This window comes from Marmota monax, unplaced genomic scaffold (genome assembly GCF_021218885.2).
Source record: "Marmota monax isolate L192 unplaced genomic scaffold, Marmota_monax_Labrador192_F-V1.1 WCK01_AAM20220418_F8-fsc00254, whole genome shotgun sequence".
Classification (NCBI taxonomy): domain Eukaryota; kingdom Metazoa; phylum Chordata; class Mammalia; order Rodentia; family Sciuridae; genus Marmota; species Marmota monax.
Window position 1 is genome coordinate 258479 of NW_026694584.1, and position 22562 is coordinate 281040.

At 40.9% G+C, this 22562-nt stretch overlaps 1 protein-coding gene across 4 annotated transcripts in view; it reads right to left on the reverse strand.

Moving 5' to 3' along the window:
- The window catches only part of Ppp4r1 (protein phosphatase 4 regulatory subunit 1), a 51210-nt gene that overhangs the window by 10815 nt on the left and 17833 nt on the right, over positions 1-22562 (reverse strand). For all 4 annotated transcript variants that reach the window (XM_046421424.2, XM_046421423.2, XM_046421425.1 and 1 more), the window contains 7 exons: positions 18977-19119; positions 18380-18526; positions 15913-16020; positions 15709-15774; positions 14914-15072; positions 12244-12371; positions 4809-5326 (listed from right to left, as the gene is read on the reverse strand). In XM_046421424.2, the coding sequence (XP_046277380.1) occupies positions 4809-5326; positions 12244-12371; positions 14914-15072; positions 15709-15774; positions 15913-16020; positions 18380-18526; positions 18977-19119 (1269 nt within the window). The remainder of the gene's footprint in view (positions 1-4808; positions 5327-12243; positions 12372-14913; positions 15073-15708; positions 15775-15912; positions 16021-18379; positions 18527-18976; positions 19120-22562) is intronic.

The following is a 22562-nucleotide window of genomic DNA, read 5'->3' on the forward strand; positions in this document are numbered from 1 at the left end:
ACCTCTGGTAGTGCGTGAGCCCGCTGGCAGAACAGCAGCCCACAGACTCTGCCAACGTTACAGCGGGCACTACACAGGCCCCTGCGCATACTCCTCACAACATTGAACACCTCTCCCATCTCATTCCGCTTCGCTCTGCTCTAGTTCTTCTTGACATTGAAAAAGAAGCCACATGTCCCAAGACCAGGGACCCTGTAGAAATGCTGTCTTCCTTGCAGCAAACCAAGAGGACAACTCAGCAGCAGCGGTTCTTCAACCTGGCGACCGCAGTGCTTCCCTCAGCAAGGGATTCACAGCCACAGAAAAGCATCCTCACTAACCCCCCACTCTCACGAGGGTCAGCAAATGCACTGCTCGCACCTACTCCAAGTAGCACTCCACTTGAATACAAAGTTTGTGTTCAAAAAATGATCAACAAGCGCGTGACATGGCCTGCTAGTGGGCTGCAGCACTTGGACAGTGCGCCCTGTCAGTACCTGGCAACGGGGATGTGAGGTGCGCTCAGAGGGAGCCCTGTTCTAGCAGGTTGTCACAGGCTAAGTTAATAAACCGTGGTGCTGACTCCTACAAGTTCTGTGGAAGCATGCTCTCGCTCACTCTTCTCAGAATCTCAGTGGCAATTTGTAGGCTCTCTTTATAGACGTTTCTGTTCCTCCTGGCGTCTTTCAAGATTCTCCAGCTGAAGCACAACAGCAGCACAGCAGGCCACACCATATACCACTACATGGGTGGCCGCTGCCAAGTGAGGCAGGCACACGCCTGGCCATCGCCAGCACCCTGGAAGTGAGTGCGACACCAGCCTCTTATGGAACATCCGACACAGGCTCCTTATCTAAGTGCTCTGCATCCTTCCCATTGTCATGTGGGTGTTGGTGCATTTTGTAAGTTTTTATGCTCATAAAAATGTAAATGAGTTACACTGTGAACTTACCTTTTTCAGAAAACTGAGATGGAACCTAGAGCTGCATCCTCAGAATTGAAGCTTAAATTCTCCAACCAGAGAACAAGGCAGAATCTTCAGCTTTGCTACTGCTGGGATTTTAGGAGGATCTAAAGGGCCATGGTGAGGAACTTAAGGAGACTTTCACCCAGGCTTGCCTCTCACTCACAGTGCAGACTGAAACCCCAGGACCCAGAATTAGGGACTCAGAACTAAGAGTCTGTGAGCAACACTGAAATCTATCTGTTGCTCGCTTTACCAAGAGTCTCAGGCTGCTGCTCTGAGAGACAGCTGCTGGAACGGTGTCTCTCCCCCCAGGACTCTGGAGTTACTACAGGGACAGCCGATTCAGTGTTATGTGTCACCCACAGCCAACTACTGTCATTCCCAATGGAAATGATCACTCCAGACTATGAGGGTTTAGCACATCTAACTCCAATGACAAACATAGAGCACTCCGAGAGGGGAACGGGGCCATTTAATCACACGCCCAGCAGGTTTTTAGGTGGCACGAACCATGAATCTATGAAGAAACACAATCCCCAGAGACACATCAAAGAGATGGGGACCACCTGAAACCTTCAAACTTTGGTCTTTTCCTGAAGGGACTGGCACAGCTGAGCTAACCCTTCAGGATCTCCCACTCTCCACAACCATGCTGTGATCATTAGAAGTTCCTAAGGCCAACAGTAATTTACTGATTTTAAACAGTGAACAAAAAAAACACAGCTTTTCTGATAAACTCTCAATGGGCCTAATTCTTCAGTTGGACCCAAACTAGAAAGAAATCAATAGCTTTGTGAGCAGATCTTATGCAGTGTGTGGACCTCATTGTGGCAGGTCCAGCCAAGGGAGGCATTCTGCTCAGTGGCTGCTCCCTGTTCTACCCTGGATCTGCCTAGCCACCCTGCAAGTCAGGTGTCTCACCATGTGGGATCTACATGGAGATCGTCCCACAAGGATCTATCTGCTCTAACCAATAAAGGGTTCCCACAAAACAGGACTCCCAATGTTATCAAGAAAACACAGCTAAATGTCATACCCCAAATCCACAAGGCAGCAAAAAATATCCGTGCTCACAGGAAGGTAAGATGGACATCAGCGAGACCATGATGTGAAAGCTGCCTTAGAAGAAATCCACTAAGTCTTGCTGTCCCCAGAGCACAGCCACAAGGAAAGAGATCAGGTGGGACTGAAGCTGAGTGTCCATTAGTGTCCTGAAAGGGCTTCCCCAGCAGACAGTGGACAAGCTCTGTTGTGAGAGCCCCTGCAAAGCCCAACAAGAAGAAATCCACGAGGCCACCAACTCCCAGGGTGTGCTCCCTGGTGAGAACTTTGTTTTCAATCTCAGATTAAGTTCTACCTTTGGAACACATCACTATTTTCTGACAGTTTGAAGGAATGACTGCCCTGCAAAGGCATAAGTAGAAAATAAAAAGCACCCCAAATTAACATCCATTCTTTCAAGGCATTATTTAACACAGAGTATATGTGCCCTCAGATCTCAACAAAATCAAGCACTCAAGAATTCTGCAGCCTGGTGCAGCTCAGTGGCTGAGCCTCTGTGCACTATCCAGCACGCTCAGGCCCCGGTTCTACCCCCAGCACCACACCATATACTCCTCTGCCTCAAATCCCAGGATAGCTGTCTGGTTTGCAGCTGCCATCTCCTAAGTCCTGATACAGTGACCATCTCAACAGGTGCTCGGTCAGTACTACTGAAGGAAGGACCAACCTGCCAAGGAAATATGTGCAGCAATCCTTGCCACAGTGGACAGAACAACATGATAACTGTTAATCTACCAGGTTACAGAGCTGAATTAGATTAGATCACAAGACAGTATCTACACTGAAATCTCTCAGCTGTAGCTTATAAAGTTACAATGTAATGTTAAATCAAAAAGTACAGTATTAGCCATCTTCAGATACATGGGTCATAAGCTAGGCTCAGGATGCTGAGGCAGGACAGTCACAAGTCCAAAGCCAGCCTCAGCAACTTAGTGAGACCCTGTCTTAAAAAAAAAAAAAAAAAAAAAAAAAAGTGGGACAGGCCTGGGGTGTAGATCAGTGGTAGAGCTCCCCTGGGTTCAACCCCTAGGACCAAAAAAGAAAGGAAGGAAACAAAGTCATATCCTGGAAGGTGCATTTACCCAAGTCTTTTATTTTATTTTAAAAAAATATTTTCTTAGTTGTAGTTGGATACAATATCTTTATTTATTTTTATGTAGTGCTGAGGATCAAACCCAGTGCCTCACACATGGGAGGCGGGTGCTCCACCACTGAGCTACAGTCCTAGCCCTTACACAAGTCTTTTATAAAAAGTGAACTATGGAAGAAGCTATTTTAATTGCTGAAAAATTAAAACTCATTCAACACTTCAATTAACAATTTAAAAGTGCCTGCGAGTGTCTGAAAGCCAACAGGCACTGTGATAAAACGAGAACTCCCAGGACAGGCTTGAGGACCAGCTGGCAATTTTTTTTTCATAAAAATGGAGTTTAAGAAAATGAAATATGAGATATCGAGGTTTAATACTTTATCAAATTTAAGTGGGTAATTAATAAAAAAAGACAAATGAAAAGCGGGAGAGAGTGAAGGCACTGGTGGCTCCCGTGGCCCTAGTCTGGGGTCTAATTCTGTGCTTGATTCTCACTGGGGTAGACAGGAAAGGAGGGGGACACAAGTGAGATCTGGGTCAGGATTTGTGTTTGGCAAACAAAATAAAATCCTCAGCCCTTGCTACGTGGTGAAACTCCATAGCAGGAGCTGCGACTGAAGAAGGAAGCAAAGAAAGTAAAGCTCCAAGGCTTCTGTGGAAATGACCTCCTGGGAGGGAAGACCATAGCACCCTGCTAACATTCAGTCTTCCGCTCGTGCCAGTTTCAGAAAATAAGAGGAGTGAACTTATAGTGACATGCCACAGGGCTGATCCTGGTCAGACTCCAGGGCTCTGTGCCGACTTGGGAGAATTCTGGAAAGGGCAGAGCGGCGCCCAGAGGGTGTGGAGGGAGCGCGACTCACCGGGGTGTGGGGCTACCTGCCTGTGCTTCTCCATCTAACCCCGTCCAATCAAAAGCATGACTTTTACTGATAGAAATTATACCCCCATAACTCTTATAAAATAAATGTTAAAAAAAAAGAAACTGATTACTTTTCAATTAATGTTCAACCACCAAGTGCAGGAGTTAGCCTTTAATCATATTAATTTTTCCCAAGTGTAAAATTATAACAGAAAATTGCTTAAAAAAAATCACAATAAATGAAAGTCAAATAACGACAATTGCTAACTTGACCATGCCAATGCAATTTTCAAAGTTCAAACATAATGTTTTCTACATTTTAAAAGGATACTGATACTATCATTGTATCTGCTTCAGAAATGGACATTCCTCAATATTGGACAAACTGACAGTTTAGAAATTTTAGTTTTTGGAACAAACAGGGAAATAAAAAAATTCAGAAAGTAATATAAGATCCGAAGACTTGTACTTATGGGATCTTCCAAAATCACCTTTTGGTTTAAATAACATTTTGGCTTTCCCCAAAGGACCCAGGAATCATCAGGAAGGCCATGTCTTCCTAGGGGCAGGGAGCGTGCCTCTTCCCTCACTGGCTGGGCCCACTTGCTCCACCCTCTTCCTACATTCCAACAGGCAGGGCAATCGGCAGAGCAACAAACCCTGCACACTCCAATAAGGAACACTTGTTACCTGAGAGCTTCGTAAAAAAACAAAACAAAACAACAACAACAACAAAACCCAAACACATCTATCAATCTTAAAAGGAGGGAATTATTCTAGAAAAAGGTTTTGAAAAGTCACATTTTACATCAATTTTAGAACAAAGAAGTAACTTAACACCTGCATACCTTTAACATCTGGATCATCTATATGGGGCTCCAGGTTTTCTATCATTTCTTCAAGTTCCCTCCTGGTGGCCATGGTGATATTTGGAGAACATGACACAGGGACTTCGGGTGCTGCTTCTGGGCTTGGGCTTTTCCCAGAGTCCTGCTCTAGCTCCGTATCGAGGTCTATTTCAGGAAGAGGAGTCCTCCAGAAATGGAAGGAGTTGTACAACTCCTGATCTAAGAGAGCCGAATCCTGCGAGCTGGTGCCAGCCTCTGGCCGGAAGGTGGATTTGTAGTGACCATGCTTTCTGTCATTCTCATTACTAGCTGCTTCCTGATGAAGTTCTGAGGACAAACTATAAAGTAAAGAGCTGTCCGCTGGAACACTGATTTCACCTGGAGGTTTCCTGGATGTTTCCGCAGCAGGACCTTCCAGCAAGTTTTCCAGGTTAATATTGGAATTAGTGACTCTGAGATCTGAAGGAACATCCTCTGGCCTGATTTGTACATCCTCTAGGACATCTTGATTTCTGATCCTTTTATTGTTTCATTTTGGGGGAAAAAACACACATAAAAACATGAAAGTATAAATAAAACAATTACTGGAAAACAAATCCAAGAAAGATATTACATATAGCCTTTTGACAAGTTAAATATTACAAATTATCATCCATACAAATTGAATTGTTCATGTCCATCACTTAGAATGCTTCTTTTTCCATTAGCTGTTCTTTGTTCAGAGATGTAAACACCTATTAAGCATAATTCTAGCTATTCAAGTACTACTAGTGCTCCGGAGAAGGTAACATTAAAGAATCCTGGGCACCAGGCACAGTGGCACACGCCTATAATCCCAGCAGCTTGGGAGGCTGAGACAGGAGGATCACAAGTTCAAAGCCACTCTCAGCAAAAGTGAGGTGGCTAAGCAACTCAATGAGACCCTGTCTCTAAATAAAATACAAAATAGGCTGGGGATGTGGCTCAGTGGTCCAGTGCCCCCGAGTTCAATCCCTGGTAACCCCTCCAACAAAAAAATAATTCTAGGATTCTACAATACCATACTAATTTCAATAAGCAACTACAGAAAAATAGGAAGAGGCAATTCCTACATGCATTTGATGATATACACGACTTTTAATTTATAGGATTTTTGGCATTATTTGTATTGCCACTCTGCTCCAATGACATGCTGAAAGCTGAGAATTAAAAGCTTTTTTGCTTACACAAAAAAGGAAAAAGAGCTCTATATAAATAGTAGAAAATGTACTTATTAACCGTCTCATGAGATATATGAAAATGTACTTAAGTGCAAACAAAGAATTATTTTTATTTCTTCCATAATTTCCATCTCTACTCCCAAATTTTTCCAAAAGGAAGGCAAGATTTAACTGGTAAGCGAAATTAACAGTTTCCCAACTGAAGTCCACTAACTACTGCCATGTGTCATCTAAACCAAAGTGCTATCTTAAGTTTACTGTTTATTGCCTGTTTTATCTGTCTCAATTAAATTTAGTAAGCATTTACTGAGCACCTACTTAGAGTCAGGAAACAAAATGAGTTTTGAGGATCTGAATATTAGTGTGATGTAGATCTTGCTCTTGAGATCATAGTTAGAAGCAAATAAAAGAAAGGATCAGTTGGACACAGTGGCAAATGCCTGTAATCCCAGCAGTTCGGGAGGCTGAGATAGGAGGATCTCAAGTTGGAGGCAAACCTCAGCAACTCAGGAAGACCCTGTCTCAAAATGAAAAACAAAAAGGGATGGGAGTGTAGCTCAGTGGTTAGGCATGCCTGGGTTCAATACCTAACACCAAAAAAAAAAAAAAAAAAAAGATTAAAAAGATCAAATAAGGCAACAAGAGCCAGCTGTAAGCGGAGAAGCAGGCACACTTAACACAGGAAGGGGCAGAGGAGGGCACCAGGAAGCCATGGAGGAAGCGGCAGGAGAACTGAGAAGAGCCAGTCAGTGCTTTTGAGACTAAGGAGGAAACGTCTTCAAAGAAGAACCGGCACACAAAGGCAGGAGCCGAGGAGAGGGGCAACAGCCAGGAAAACCACCAGACGGTTCTGACGTGGAGAGAGGAAACGGCGTTGGCAGGCTGAGGACGAGGACACTATCAGACGCGTTCCTCTCCTAAGGCCACTCTCAAAGAAGGAGGTCAGAAGGACACAGTGACTCCAGACCTACCCCCAAGTGATGATGTGTTCTGAAGAAAGGTAGCATCTTTTGGGTGAGGGATGGATTAAACCCTAGGGCAGACTAATGGAGGAGAGCAAGACAGGGTGGATCAACGCGTGTGTGCATTTTTAAAGTGAAAAGGAGGGGGACAATAAGGGCATTTCCTTAGTACATCTTGCGCTTTTAAATACACACAGTGAAAGACATCCCAACAGGAGGCTAAGGGAACCCTGCAAAAGGAGGGTCAACACCACACAAGGTCACAGTTCAACAGCCACCGCTAGCGTCCTCGTGAGGTAGTGAAATTCCCTTTCATCATACTGTTCACCAGGTTTTAAAAAACATATTTAAAAACACGGCTATTAAAGATTTTTTAAAGAGAAAACAAAAATATATAAACGTTATCTGACCACACACCACACAAGGATAGATTTTACATGTGGTGTTTCTCTTCCGTTCTGTATCTATAAACAGAGCATGCACATGGAGCCCAGCTGTGTCACAACTGAAGAACCCGGACTGCCTGTTTTGACCCGGTGCTGCTAACACATTGACATAAAGCCCCACAAGGCTCCTTCCTTACTTCTACTGCATCAGCATGAGGGACCTGCCCAGACGAGCCATGAAGATCCTTTCCTTCTCAAAAGAGCTTCTGAAGCTTGTGCTATTATTAAAAAACAAGCATGTGTGCTGAATGTGTTCTTTGGTCATTTTGTCCTTATTAAAATGTTTTTTTTTTCTTTTGTTATTAAGAACTTTAGTAGGATAACTGGTGAAATCTGAATAAAGTCTACAGATTAGGTAATAGTGTTTTGTTAATTTCCTATGTTGGTCACTGAAGTTATGTATTAATCGTATGTGTGTTTGTGTGTATTGGTTTTGGGGTTATTGAACCCAGGGGCACTGAGCCACATCCCCAGCCCTTTTTATTTTGAGGCAGGGTCTCACTAAGTTGCTGAGGCTGGCTTTGAACTTACGATCCTCCTGCTTAGCCTCCTAAGCCGGTGGGTTTACAAGCTTGTACCACTGTGCCCAGCAATGTGTGTGTTTTGAAAAAATACACAGTAAAGTGTTTAAGAGAAGTAAAAAGAATATCATGTCGAAATGAGTTCTAAAAATAACCAGCAGTAAGGCAAATATGGTAAAACATTAATATGCAGAGAATTTGGATGAAGGATATGTGGGATTCTTTATGGTATTTGTATAATTTTTCTGAAATCATTCAAACCAAATTTTAAAATTTATATTAACAGGATATTTTTCAGCAATTGAGACAGGGAGGAACAAACAGATAAACATAAAAAGCTCCTAATAAAAATGTCATTCAGAATGTGAAACTGTCCTAGATCTGAAGTTCTCTGATCACTAAGATGAAATTTTAATATTCTCAACAACAAAATCAAATAAGGAACAATGGGCTGAACCATCTACTTGTCTAGCAAATGTAAACTGAACAGTGCATCCTAGAGAGACTAGGAGACACAGGAGTTTTCCCTAGTATTAAATCCTGGGAGGAATTATTGCGAATGCGGTATAAACTCCCTAAATTCCGTTTTTCCTAGCTGGGTAACAACTGACGCAAAACCACACTGCTCAACGCCACAATTCTGACACGCTCACTTGCCAGACTTCTACATGCTACTAAACAAAACAAACATGGTTTTGAAAACTGAGGAGACTGCTTCTGCACCATGGAGGGAGGGGTCCCAGTTCCCAAGAGACTTAGGTACAAAAGTACCAGAGGGTGGGGCAGGAATCCATCTCTAAAGAATTTTAAAATTTCTTTTTATGCTCATGTAAGTTTGCAAGTGATATCCTTAGAGTTCCTCAGCATGGGATATGGGGCCTGGAAAACTGTGAGACATCTGGTTAAGGAGCACTGGGTCCCACAGAAAGAGGAAGGAGAACCCTCCAGAACACACCTTCCAAAGACTGTGCTGTGCATTCACTTCACTAACCGGAGTGAGTTCTAACATTAGAGAAGTACTCCCAACGGCGCCAACAACAACCCGTCTCACGTTTACACAGCTGACCTTAAGCTAAACCAACACGTGGCAAAAGCAGTTAGGGAAGATTTCTGAGATCAAACCCATGTTTCCTTAGAACAATTCATTCAAACTTTCCTCTGCACCAAATACGTGCCAACCCAGGGAAGGCACCAGCACAAAGGACAGACCACTCCACTGGAAGCTTGCAGCCACTATATGTAGGCGAACACATAGTTAAGATGCGATTAAAGCTTAGTGCTCCAGTGTACAAGCAGAGATATGGAAATCTGCTCTACAAGTGTGATGGAAAAAAAATAAAGATGAGTGCTCCGACTCCAGTGCTACTAACAGCAGATACACAAAGCTCTGAGTTTCCTGGAAAAGGTCAAGAAGGGGTTCTTGCTGGTTCTGAGTCTGGGGACAGTGTGCATCACGATGCTCACTCTGTTAGAAGAAGGTAAGGGGGACAGACGGTTTCCCACGCAGAGAGCAGCCAGCAAGAAAGCAGGGAGAAGCACCAGGACCCACTTCATTCACAGGACAACGAAACATAAAAGAATCCTGTATTACATACTTTTAAGTGTACACGTAAATTCTGCTCTGGAAGGAGACTTAACAGCACTTTCAGAGAAGCACAAATGCTTCAAAGAAGCCTGATGAGGTGAGTGAAAGACAAAGCCAATGAAATCACACTTTAGTCATCAATGAGTCTTCACAGTACCATGTGGCAGTGAATGTTTCCAGAGCTACTACACAAAACACATTATTAAAAAAAAAAAAAAAAAAAAAAAACCAGCATTGGAAAGAGGTCAACATTTCATAAGATGTTGTGTAAGAAATCTGGATTCTTCAAAGCCAGCCTCAGCCACTCAGTGAGGCCCTAAGCAACTTAAAAAAAATATTTAAAAGGTGCTGGGAGCTGGGGATGTGGCTCAAGTGGTAGCGCGCTCGTCTGGCATGCGTGCGGCCTGGGTTCGATCCTTAGCACCGCATACAAAGATGTTGTGTCTGCCGATAACTAAAAAAAAATAAAATAAAAAAAAAGGGGCTGGGGATGTGGTTCAGTGCCCTTGGGTACAAAAAAAAAAGAAAAAGAAAAACAAAGAAACAAAGACATCCGAATTCTCAGTAACCGAGAGAACTAAGTTCTATATTTCCATTTATAGCATGTGGATCACAGTAGGTGCTCAGTTAATTTTTGCTTATTAATCTTAACGGCATAACAATTTTAAAACGGCTTAAAAATAAGCCAGCACAGTATTTAAGGGGAGCAAGCAAGTTAATGGTTCTGAGACTTAATACTTCTCTACAAAGCTAGGAAGTCAAACTATGCAAAAGTATTTACATTATTTGACAGAACTCCCTCCTCAGCCAGGGGAGTCTCTTCTCTCCACCATACCATTACCATAATTTAACAACATCTAGCAATGCAGTGAAAAGCTGATGCTACAAGTAGTACTGACTTGACGATAAGACGTACCTCATCACAATGGAAGAAGAATCCATGAATTAAACTGTCTTTACATGGCTCTTCCAATAATGCCACATACTAGCAGTCAGCAAACATGGCGTGAGAGGCACAACAGCTGCTTTTATCAGCAAGAGTGCCCTGACACAGCCGAGGCACATGGCTGCAAAGGCAAAGCTGAGCAATGTGATAGGGAAGGACATTTACTAACTGGCCTCTCACAGGAAGTGTGCCCTCCAGCACTGGGTGCAGGGGTGCATGCCGGTAATCCCAGCAGCTCGGGAGGCAGGGGCAGGAGGAGCGAGAGTTCAAAGCCAGCCTCAGCAAAAGCAAAGCATAGGCAACTCAGTGAGACCCTGTCTCTAAACAATAAATACAAAAAATGGGACTGGGGATGTGGCTCAATGGTCGAGCGCCCCCAAGTTCAATCCCTACCACCAAAAAAGGAAAAAAACAAAGACAAAAAGAAAGAAAAAACAAAAGTGTGTTGTCCCACCCAATTCAATTTTTATAAATGCACACCTGCACTTACTAGACTCCTTCCAGATTTTAAAGTAAATGAAAGCTATGTAACAGTCTTCAGTACATTCAGGTCGACAGTGAGAGAGCTTGCAGTGGACATCTCCAACCCGTCAGTCATTTTGTCACACTCCTCCCAGAAGCTCTTTTCAAAAGAACGAACAGGCTTTGCATGCTAGGAGACAGGTTCAGAGTGATTTTTCTTCCTTTACCTCGGGTTTGTCTGGCTACTCAGCAGGACAGTAGGAGAACGGGCAAGAGGAAAACAAGGCGGCAGAGAAGAAAGAAGAACTGCCAAAGCAAAACACCAAGAAAGCAACACCACAGTACCAAGACCTATAGAAGAAAAGGCCCATTAGCACCATGACCAGGACGACAGACCTGCGGTGACTCGGCCCACTGCAGGACTGCCTCCAGCACACCTCCCAGGCACCAGTGTGGCGGGGCAGCCCCCCAGCATATAGCATGATAAATTCTAAAAACTAAAACTCAATTGAGCTTTATAATGCAAAAAAAAAAAAAAAATCTTAATAAAAATCAAGAGTTGATTCTTTAAGATTTTAAAAATTGGTTAGCCTATTAGGCTAATACACTTAAAAACTGACAATCTAGTACTAAGTACACTAGTTTAGGATTAATCATTAAAATGCTTTCCCCTCAATTCAGAGTTTATAATTATTGCTCTGAGAATCCAAGATCCATGAAAGGAAAAATAGTCAGAAATGGACCATATATATATATATATATATATATATATATATATATATATAGTACTCTGTATTTTTTTTTTACTTATTAGTTCTGGTTGGTCACATACCTTTATTTTATTTATTTTTATGTGGTGCTGACGATTGAACCCAGCGCCTCGCATGTGCTAGAAGAGTACTCTACCGCTGAGCCACAACCCCAGCCTCAAAACAGATATACTCTTAAATTAGGTTTTACTCCTTGAAAACTCATTAAAAGAAACAAAAAGCAAACTCTTTATACTGCACAAGCATCACGCTATATATTTTAAATATCAACAGTTTACTAAGAAAATCATTTACTAAATAAACTTATTTAAAAATATTAAAATCTACCATTTAGTTTTCTATGTGCCAGGTAAGCTAAGTGTGACATATACATCTTCTCATTTAATATGTACTAAACTGATGTTTAAATAATATAACAGATACATACACTTGAAATAAAACTATTATTTTTTTAGTCAATGCTCCAAAATGAATGTGTATTATAAAATATTGGAAATGATATTCACAAACAGTAAAACTGGAAAACAAAGTTTTAAAATCATACCTGTTTTTGTCTTCTACTGAAACATCTTCTGAACTTTTGTTTTCTTCTTTAAAATACTGGCCTGAGCTAGATGGATTAGCAAAAGTAGATATGAAAGGTCCCAGGGACTGAAAAGCTGCTTGGCGAACCTAGGAAGGAAACCAGGTGGTGAGCCAGAGGAATGAGGAGCTTCTGCCACAGGCACATCTGACGGCCTGCTTTCCCAGAGGATGAACAATAAAAATCACTCTTCAGCTAGGATTCTGAAATTTTATAAATTAATTTCTCCTTTTTACTTCCAGTTTCTTCTTTTCTATTCAAACCAAGATAACTTGAATATGAGAACCTATAAGATATTTGCATAGAATAAGTCTTTAAAAAGTCTTGTTAAGGGGCTGGGTTGTGGCTCAGAAGTAGCGCACTCTTCTGGCATGTGTGAGGCACTGATCCTCAGCACCACATTAAAAAAAAAAAGTAAATAAATAAAGATATTGTATCCATCTACAACTAAAAATATATATATATATATATATTAAAAGTCTTATTAAATTTTCAACAACAAAAAGAATAAAGAAAACTAAGAGTACCAAAAAAATTATAAAGTAATAACGTCAACAAAATGTAACAAATACATTTAATGTTTTCAGGTAGGAAAGGCTGTATAACTTGTTTACTACAAGGAGGCAGGACAGATGTACCACAGCTGTATACAGACCCAGTAGAAGACAATACTGGGACATAGTCCACAAAGACCTGAAAGCAAACACTCACTCGTGTTCTTTCACTACACGCTTATCAGTACATTATGGCTGGGCTTACTCAGACATGACCACACACGTGAACCTTCCTTTGCTCCAGGTCAGTCCTGGCACCTCCTCTTCCCCTACCCCCATTCCCATTCACTACTGTACTACGCTTCTTCATGTCACTTGTGTGTGGGGTTACAGAATTTTACCTCATGGATTTCTGCATTATTTTTCAAAATCAGGATTTTTGAAAACACAACATTTGAAAAGAAGAGTTTCATGGGAGGAAGGATGGATGGACACAATCCAACGGCAATGCGATAGCAGAGGAGGCGTGTCATACCCTCGATGGCACCACAGACCCAACTCTCTCAGGATGGCATCCTTTTTCTAGAGAGTTTTCCAGAAGGTTTTGCAAGTTTTAAAGTGAGGACTGTATGATTATATGGATTTTACAAAGGCAAATAAATGTAAGGTATTTCTATTAGTATTTACCTACTTGGTTAAATGTAAGGTATTTCTATTAGTATTTACCTACTTGGAGAACCCATACAAGAAAAGGGTTCAGCTGGTTTTCCTAAAGGCTGGAATTATATGCTTCATGGGAATATGTGTGTGTGTGTGTGTGTGTGTGAACTCAGTGTGTTCCTCTTTGTAAGACAGTAAGCATTATTTCCATAAAAACATAAGATGTTATTTAAAAAATTATATGTCAAGAGTTTACCTTTTCTGGATATTGTGAAATCTCTAAACTTGCTCCCAATACATGTCACAGAAAATTTATTTAGTAATTTTAAAACTACCTACAAAGAAAAGGCCAGGCCCAAAAGGTTTCTCCACTGAATTCTACCAAACATTTAAAGAATTAATACCAACTCTTCACAAACTTTCTGAAACAAAAAACAAACACAGAAGAGGAAGGACCATTTCTCCAACTTAAATTATAATAAAATTAAACAATGACATTACAAGAACCTACAGACCAGTTTTTTTTTTTTTTTACAATATGGATACAAAGCCCCTCAACATAACATTAGCAAATGAAATCCAGCAACACATCAAAAGTAGTATATAGCCAGGCATAAGGGTGCATGCCTGTCATCCCAGTGACTCAGTAGGCTGAGACAGGAGGGTAGCAAGTTTGAGGCCAGACTCAGCAACTTAGACCCTTGCCTCAAAATTATAGAAAAAACAAAAATTTAAAAACTGGTGGGGGGAGCTGGGGTTGTGGCTCAATGGTATAATGTTCGCCTAGCACATATGAGGCCCCGCATTTGATTCTCAGCACCACATAAAAACAAACAAACAAATAAATAAAGGTATTATGTCCAACTGCAACTAACTAACCATATACACACACACACACACACACACACAAATATATGTAGTTTTTATATATATATATATAAACAAAACGGGGATGTAGCTCAGTGGGAAAGCACCCCTGGATTCAATCCCCAGTACAGGAGAAGAGGTGGGTTGTATATGGTACAACCAAGTGGTCATATCTGATCACATTTAACCTATTACTTATAGAACACAAGGTTCTAAAAAACAAAAATCAATGAATATTATACATCATTGTCAAGTGAATGAAAACCAACATGATTTTTATTTGTAAAGAAACACTGTACCGTTAAGAAAAGTGCATTCTTTCTTTTTTTAAAAATATTTTTCATTGTAGATGGATACAATACCTTTATTTTATTTATTTATTTTTATGCGGTGCTGAGGATTGAGCCAAGTGCCCCTCACATGCCAGGCAAGTGCTCTGCCACTGAACCACAGCTCCCACCTGAAAAGCATATTCTTAATGTAGTAGTCTTTTTATTGTCTACTCTTAGAAGTATGAATAACGTTATAAATTGTTTCTTAAATTATAAAATCAAGTTTATTTTAAAAACAGGCTCAAATACATTTTTTTACCAAAATTATAAAGCCATACCCAACGTGAAGGATCACTGATCAAGTTAATAAACAGTGCTGACAATTTGGTCCGTCGGATCTCTTGACAGGTTGCGCAGGACACAGCCATGAAGCACTCGGCACACGCCTTCCGGACACCCCACACATTGTCAGAGCAAAGCTGGAAAAACCTGGGCAGCTACGCAAGAAGGGCAGGTTTTAGGCAAACTGAGGAGGGCGCTATATCACTTTTCTCCCATTTTCTGCTTTCATAGTGTTTTAAACACTGGATTTTCTTTAAAAGTACCAATTTTTTAATATTAATACTCAGTAGTTTTCAATAAATCACATCTAATTCATAACTGACTATGCAAACCCCAAAACACTCGACAAATGCAGCTATTATCTCAGGGCTTGTTCTGCATGATAGATCCTTCCAGAAATAAGCCACGTGAACCTGGAGCACACACATCTCACATACTACTGTCTAAAACTAATCTGTAGATTTAAGATGCCACCAAAATATTGGAGGACCATAATAAAATTAATTCAACGGAATAAACTAGAATTGATTTACTTCATAGAAATGGGAATGGTAACAATGAATTGAAGACTGTCACATGTATTTAAATTTTTAACAAACTGTCCTTACCAAAACACAATTTAAATGCCCAGATTCTAGGAGGGCAGATATCTAAACTCAAAGTCATGATCATCTTCCTGGTTTACATTCATGGGATTGTGTTAATAAAATTTTGGGACAAATGCTTCCATTTCAAGTTTCACATGCTACTCTATAACACACCATTTACTCTTCTATATTTGTGATACTTACCAACATTTCCTCAGTAGCTTGTTGGCCAACTACACTGCAGATATCTCCAAAATTGGCAGCACAGACCTGACAACAAAAGCATTGGTGACATTTCAATATACCGCAAAGAGTTCCCTAAAAATAATCCATTAAATTTCACATATCAATATGTTAACCGCTAAAACTATGCATTCTTAAACAGAAAACAACTGACTGTAAAGGTACCTTCCGCACATGGAACATCCTGCAATCACAGCACATCTCACAGAACCTGGGGAGGATGAGACGTTCCGTAATGTCCTTCCCAACCATGGGCGCCATCTTGCACATTATCTATAAAGTAAGAAAAGACACACTGGAAATATCTATAAAAAGAAAGACTTTCTCAGTTAAGTTTGATAACCGAAAAAAAGAAATAATGTAAGGAAATATAAAATGATGTGGCATCATTATACTGATTACATCGTAAAGAATATTCAAAGCAAATGATAATTCCAACCTATTTATCCAAAAGGAAACAGAAAAACAGGTATTAACCATTATTGATAAAATTAACCAACGAATACTAAATATACAATAATCCCACAGAAAATTTTAAAACTTTAATTTTCATCCATATTACTTCATCATTGTTATTTAAATACCTAATCATTTTAATCTTTACAAGGTTAAAAAATAAAACACCCTACATTTTCCTAGTGAAAACAAGAGTGACTGTCCAACAGGGAGACTGTCCCGGCAGGACCGGGTGCTAAGCACCTGTGTGTTACTAAGGAAGGCTGAGAGGCAGCTCTCGCGCTGCCAAGCACTGTGTTCACAGAGGATCCTGGATGCTGGACTCATCATGGTTCTGCAATGTGTGCTTCAAGGAAAGCCAGGAAAGTCCCAATATGCATGTTTCAGTTGACACAGAACACCAACCAAAGTGAGGCCTGCTGATTCAAAAATGAACTTTCTGGGCTGGGGCTCAGTGGTAGGGTGCTTGCCTACCATGTGTGAGGGACTGGGTTCGATCCTCAGCACCACATAAAAAAATAAATAAATAAAAGAAAGATTTTTTTAAAAAGAACGAAAATGAACTTTCCACTATAGAAATTGACACAGAAAGAAATCTGATGGTCTATCATCATTTAGCAATGAAATCCCCTCTGACACTACAAACATGACAAAAAGTAAAAGGTAGGGCTGGGGATGTGGCTCAAGCGGTAGCGCGCTCGCCTGGCATGCGTGCGGCCCGGGTTCGATACTCAGCACCACATACCAACAAAGATGTTGTGTCCGCCGAGAACTAAAAATAAAATAAATTAAAAAAAAAAAAAAAAAGTAAAAGGTAGATATTGGAAAGACAGAAAACTCTTTATTCATATGACAGTTGTCATGTATGACAACTATGCACCTCTGCCTAGACGGAAACAAGCACCACTCACACCATTTAAGGCGTGGTTTGTAGGACACATGTCAGAATACAAACATCTATTGTATTTCTTCTACAAATTACAAAGAATGACTGGGCACCTTTAAAACATCATCTTTCACAATGTTAAAAAGACATGAAATCTAACAAAATACAAGATCTTCTGATGATAACTATATTGACCAGGTCGATCAAATGCTTCAGTAAATTGACAGATCTATCATATTCATGGATTGTTAGGCTAGCAATTCTTCCCAAACTGATCTATATAAAATAATTCCTGTGTCAAAATCCCAATATCATCAGAACTGGAGATATTGCCTGCGACTCCTAGAGGCCACGGCCAGCTTTGTTTCTCAAACAAGAATCACCAACCCAAACTTTGAATAGAAACCCCAGGTTACACTGTATCACTACTCATCTAGGACAAATGAATTTGTTAGAATGAATCATTCCTAAAAGAAAATAACTGGGAGCCAGGAAATGTAAAACCTGACAACTAAGCAGGAGTGAGTGAGTCTGAAGAGGCCAGCGCAGGATTCCTACCAGTGCTGGAAACAGTCCTCAAATCATAATGATCTCCTGATTCTAGATCCCATCAAAAATCATGACTCAGTACACCCTGCTCATGTGAGCCAACAGTCACACCAAGACTGATGTCCTTCACTGAGGAACTCTGAAGGAAGGAAAAAAATGCTTTGGAATAGGCAGAGGTGGTTGTTGTGTGACACTGCGAATGTACTAAATGCTATTGCATTACACATGTACCATATGCTACTGCTACTGCATTACACACTTTAAAATGATTGTTATGTGAATAAATATAATTGAGGAAAAAATGAGTTCATTACTAGCTGGTGAGTATTTAAAAACAAAATAATGAGATGCAGCAACCATGGCATAGAAGTAGCACTAGCCAGGGACGGCATGCATCCCAGCCAAGGCCCGGGCAGGCTGTCCTTCCCTGAGGGGTAGGAGCCAAGCGCGTCCTTAAGGGCTCCCAGCAAGGGAGGGCTCCCTGTGTTTCTTCCTTTACTACTTTTTTTTTAAAATTTAACTGCACTCTGTGATAACCATCTTATTTTCCCATTTGACACAACGAGTTTACGGTAACTTACTGCTTTACTGTATGACGATACACCTGTTTCCTCAGTCATTATATGTCCCTTAGCAGTTGGCAGCTACTTTAACAATCATGTATTAAATGAGACAAAGCAGCCAAGGTCTGATGGGCACTCTACAGGTACCTCTGCCTAGACGGAAACGAGCACCACTTACAGCCACGGCCTCCGTCTTCACATCGTCATTGCTGTCTGGGGCAGTCAGCTCTATCAGCACCGGGCATACTCTGGTCTCCACATCAAATCTCTCGATCAGCTCCTGCTCCAGCAGAGCCAGCAGTGCTGCCTGGCTTGTCTTCCTCACCTGGGCAAACCATAAAGACAAACATGTGCCTGATGTGACAAAACTTGACCACTCCACGTTCACAAATGTGAAGATTTCTCATAAACTTAAAGGAAGACACACTCGCAAAAAAATTTTTTTAGCTATTTTCTTCAACTATTACAAAGACGATGTGATAGACTATGTTGTAACAGTGGAACACAAAAGCCATCCTTGTAAAGATGTCACAAAGGTGCACTGACAAACACCTGGGAAGGTACCAAGTGAGCACAAGTACTAGGCAGAAGGGCATTCAAGAGACCTAATGCACTTGTCTGACTCTCAACAATGTCTTATCTAAGATAACTGGACATTTCTGAAACACAAATAATAAAATTAGGAAAAATAATCCAATGAAAACCCAGGCTGGGCTATTCTACATACATTAAGCTACATAAAATTCCTTTAAAATCAAATAAATGCAACTCTTACCTGATTATTCTGATCTGCAAGATATCTGACCACAATAGGTAGTAAGTATTTGGAAAAAGCATATGGTATGGAAGGGCGATTTTCTTGACAAAACAATGCAATATGAGGCACCTGTTCCATCAGCTCTGCTCGCACTGTTGGTTCTGTTGAAATAACAGCAAGGTGAACAAGTGAGCTGTCTTTGCACTTTCATCTTTAGCAAGGAAAGGACTTACAAAATCATCTTTTCACCCTGCAGTCCTCCTCCAACCACCAGCAGGTCCACCGAGAATGAAGGAGGGATCTACCCAGACCCAGGTGCTACACTTCATAGCAAGTACCAAGCATACAACAATTCCTTTCTTTTTCAGTACTGGGTATTGAACCCAGTGGTGTTCAAACACTGAGCCACATCCCTAGACCTTTGTATTTTTTATTCTGAGACATGGTCTTCTTGCTAAGTTGCTCAGGGCTTCAATAAATTGCTGAGGCTGGCCTTGAACTTGTGGTCCTCCTGCCTTAGCCTCCTGAGCCACCAGAATGACAGGCATGCGCCACTATGCCTGTTAGATTCCTACTCTTTCTGCACACTACACATAAACTCCAGATGAAATACAAGTTTCAAACTTGGGAGGGAAAAAAACTCAAAGGACTAAAAGATAATATTAGAAGAAATGTACAATCTTAAGATGGAGAAGCAAACACTACCAAAGAACTAACTAAAAAATCAACTAATTCACTTTATAAAAACTTCATTACAGCTGAGTGCAATGGTACACACTTGTCATCCCAGTGACTTGGGAGGCTGAGGCAGGAGGATTGAAAATTCAAAGCCAGCCTCAGCAACTTAGTGAGGCTTTAAGCAACTAGGAAAGACCCTGACTCAAAATAAAATATTTTTAAAAAGGGCTGGGGATTGATGTGGCTCAGGGTTTAAGCATCCCTGAGTTCAATCCGGTACCCAAACCAACAACAATAAAACGAAGTTTGTTCTCTGTTTCCTAAAATATACAAAAATAAACACTGTATTTACATGATAAATACTGTACATGATAAACATGTCAAAAAGAGTAAATTACATGTGGAATATGAATCTAAGTATCAAAGGCAAAAAAAAAAAGGTAAAGTTTCTGTATTAGATAACATAGGAAAATATTCTCATGACTTTGGAATCAGGATAAGCTTCTCAAAGAGCACATAAATAGAAAGCCCATAAAAAAGAACTTTTTCTTCCCTAGTACCCTGGATTGAACCCCAGGCCTCATGCAGGCGAGGCAAGTGCTCCCTCCACAAGCCTAGGACTTCTCTTCTTTAAGAGGCACCATTTAAGAGTAAAAGGTCAGCCAGAGTAGAAAAGATACCTCTAAGACACGTAAATGGCCTAAGGATACTTAATGGGTATAAAGAATTTCAGGGCTGGGGATGTGGCTTGTGTTAGAGCACTTGCCTAACATGTATGAGGCTCTGGGTTCCATCCCCAGCACCGAAGGAAAAAAAAATTCACTTTATAAATCTATAAGGAAAAAATCTATAAGAAAAATCCTGCCAATTTAAATAAAGGGGAAGAGACTTTATACTACAAAAATCAAGGTGTCCAACTAGCCAGTAAGCACATAACCAGCACTCAACTTCACAGGTCACTAAAGAAATGCAAGTTAAAGCATGCCCTCACACACCTGAGCTCTGCGCAAACGGGTGATGCTGCAGGCGCAGACTGAACACATGCCCAGGCATCTGTAGACAGCTATGCCACTCTGGAAAACACCAGGGCACTTCCATCAGGGTGAGGCTACGCATGTCTTATGACCCAGTGACTCCGTTTCTATGTACCCACGGAGATGTGTGCCTGTGTTCAAAGCAGCACTAACCTATGCTGGAGGCAACCCACGCGCCCACTCCAACCACAGTGGCACTTAGCTGCAGTGTACTCGCAGAGCACACCACTGGTTAAAAAAAATCCGCAACAGTCACAAGCAGCAACATGGAGGAGCTTCAGAAACAGAGGCCAGACACAAAATAATCAATGCCCTTAGTGGTCAGATGGTGCCCACCTTTAGGAAAGTGGGCAAGACAGAAATACACTGAGGCAGTTTCTAGGGTACTAGCAGTTTTTTTCTTTTGGTAGTGTGTTATTCTCGGTATTGAAAACAACAACAACAACAAAAATCTGCTCTAAACATGTTATTTCTGAAACCCTGGGCATGTGCTTTGGACTGGTCTGGATTCCAGATTCATACATGCAGGCACAGAATGAGAACTGCTGCTCCCCACCCAGAATAAACATACTTATCTCATACACACAACACCACAGAATCAGTGCAGAGTGATTCCTAGCTGCTAAGGACCCTGGGCCTGGCAGCACAGCTCTGAACCACAAGTGACAATGCCACAATGAAGGTCAAACTACAGCACCAGATCCCTACAAAGACCCATTAATGACGAACTCACAATCAGAAACTATAAAAACGAAATGATCCCTCAATGGCAAAGCGATGAAGACACAACAGAAGGATAGTAGCACCAAGCACTGCAGCTACACAAGCAACCTGCAGAGGCCTTCACCATTTCAAACACTCGGCTAAACATGATGAAAGGAAGTGTAACTGAAAAGAGAATGTAATCAATAGGACAAGAAAAACAGGGTCCTGAGAAGAAGTACCAAGTCTCCTGAAAATGAGAAAATGGAATTAACAGCAATGAAACATTCCAATTGGACAGCAATTGGAAGAGACTCTGCTGAAAGACGTTGTCACAGTGCAGATGGGAGACAAAGGACTAAAAAGTCAAACAGTCAGAACCCATGGGAAAGCAACACACTGAACTACAGAGAGTGTTACATCCTCAACCATGTGGAAAACACCTACGCAAACCAGAAACTAAAAACTAAAATCACACACACAAAACTAAGGGAGGCAGCTCGGGAAACACTCCCAGCACTACATCTTTTCTGACCACTTACCCAATTAGTGCTCCCTGCCCCTCACCCTTCCACCAGCTGGGCTCCAACTCCCTCTGAACAGCCTCCCCTGCTGGCTGCAGACTAGCAAGCTCCTCCTTGGGGACCAGGGGCTACCACCTCCACTTCTCAAAACTCTGCACCCCTTCCCCTCTCTGCATCTCAGCTTTCTATCAAAGCCAACACAACCCGTCTCAAAACTATTTCATTTCAGTGAAAATTACAACTAAAAATCACACTTAATGAGAGCCTCCTAACACCACCCTAAGGCAAGCACATAAGAACAATCTATACACAGATTATTAATGAGCTTAAAAATGTTCTTTCCACCCAATAAGACAATTTTTAAAATGTAATACTTATGTAAATAGTTAACATATCCTCATTAAGTAGAGCTCATCTAAAAATTAAAACATGAGACTTTTAAGACATCAAAAAAGTTTGTCAGAAATTAAAAACATATGTTGATAGCATAGTTTTTTTTTTAAGTTTTAAAATTTACTTTTGGATTGTTTGTAAATATCAAATATAAAAACTACTTAAAACTAAGTATTTACTAAAATGGTAAGCTTTATGTTATGTATATCTTATCACAATACAAAACATATTTTGAAAAATTTCAGCATCACTATTTTCTAAAGCTCGAATCAA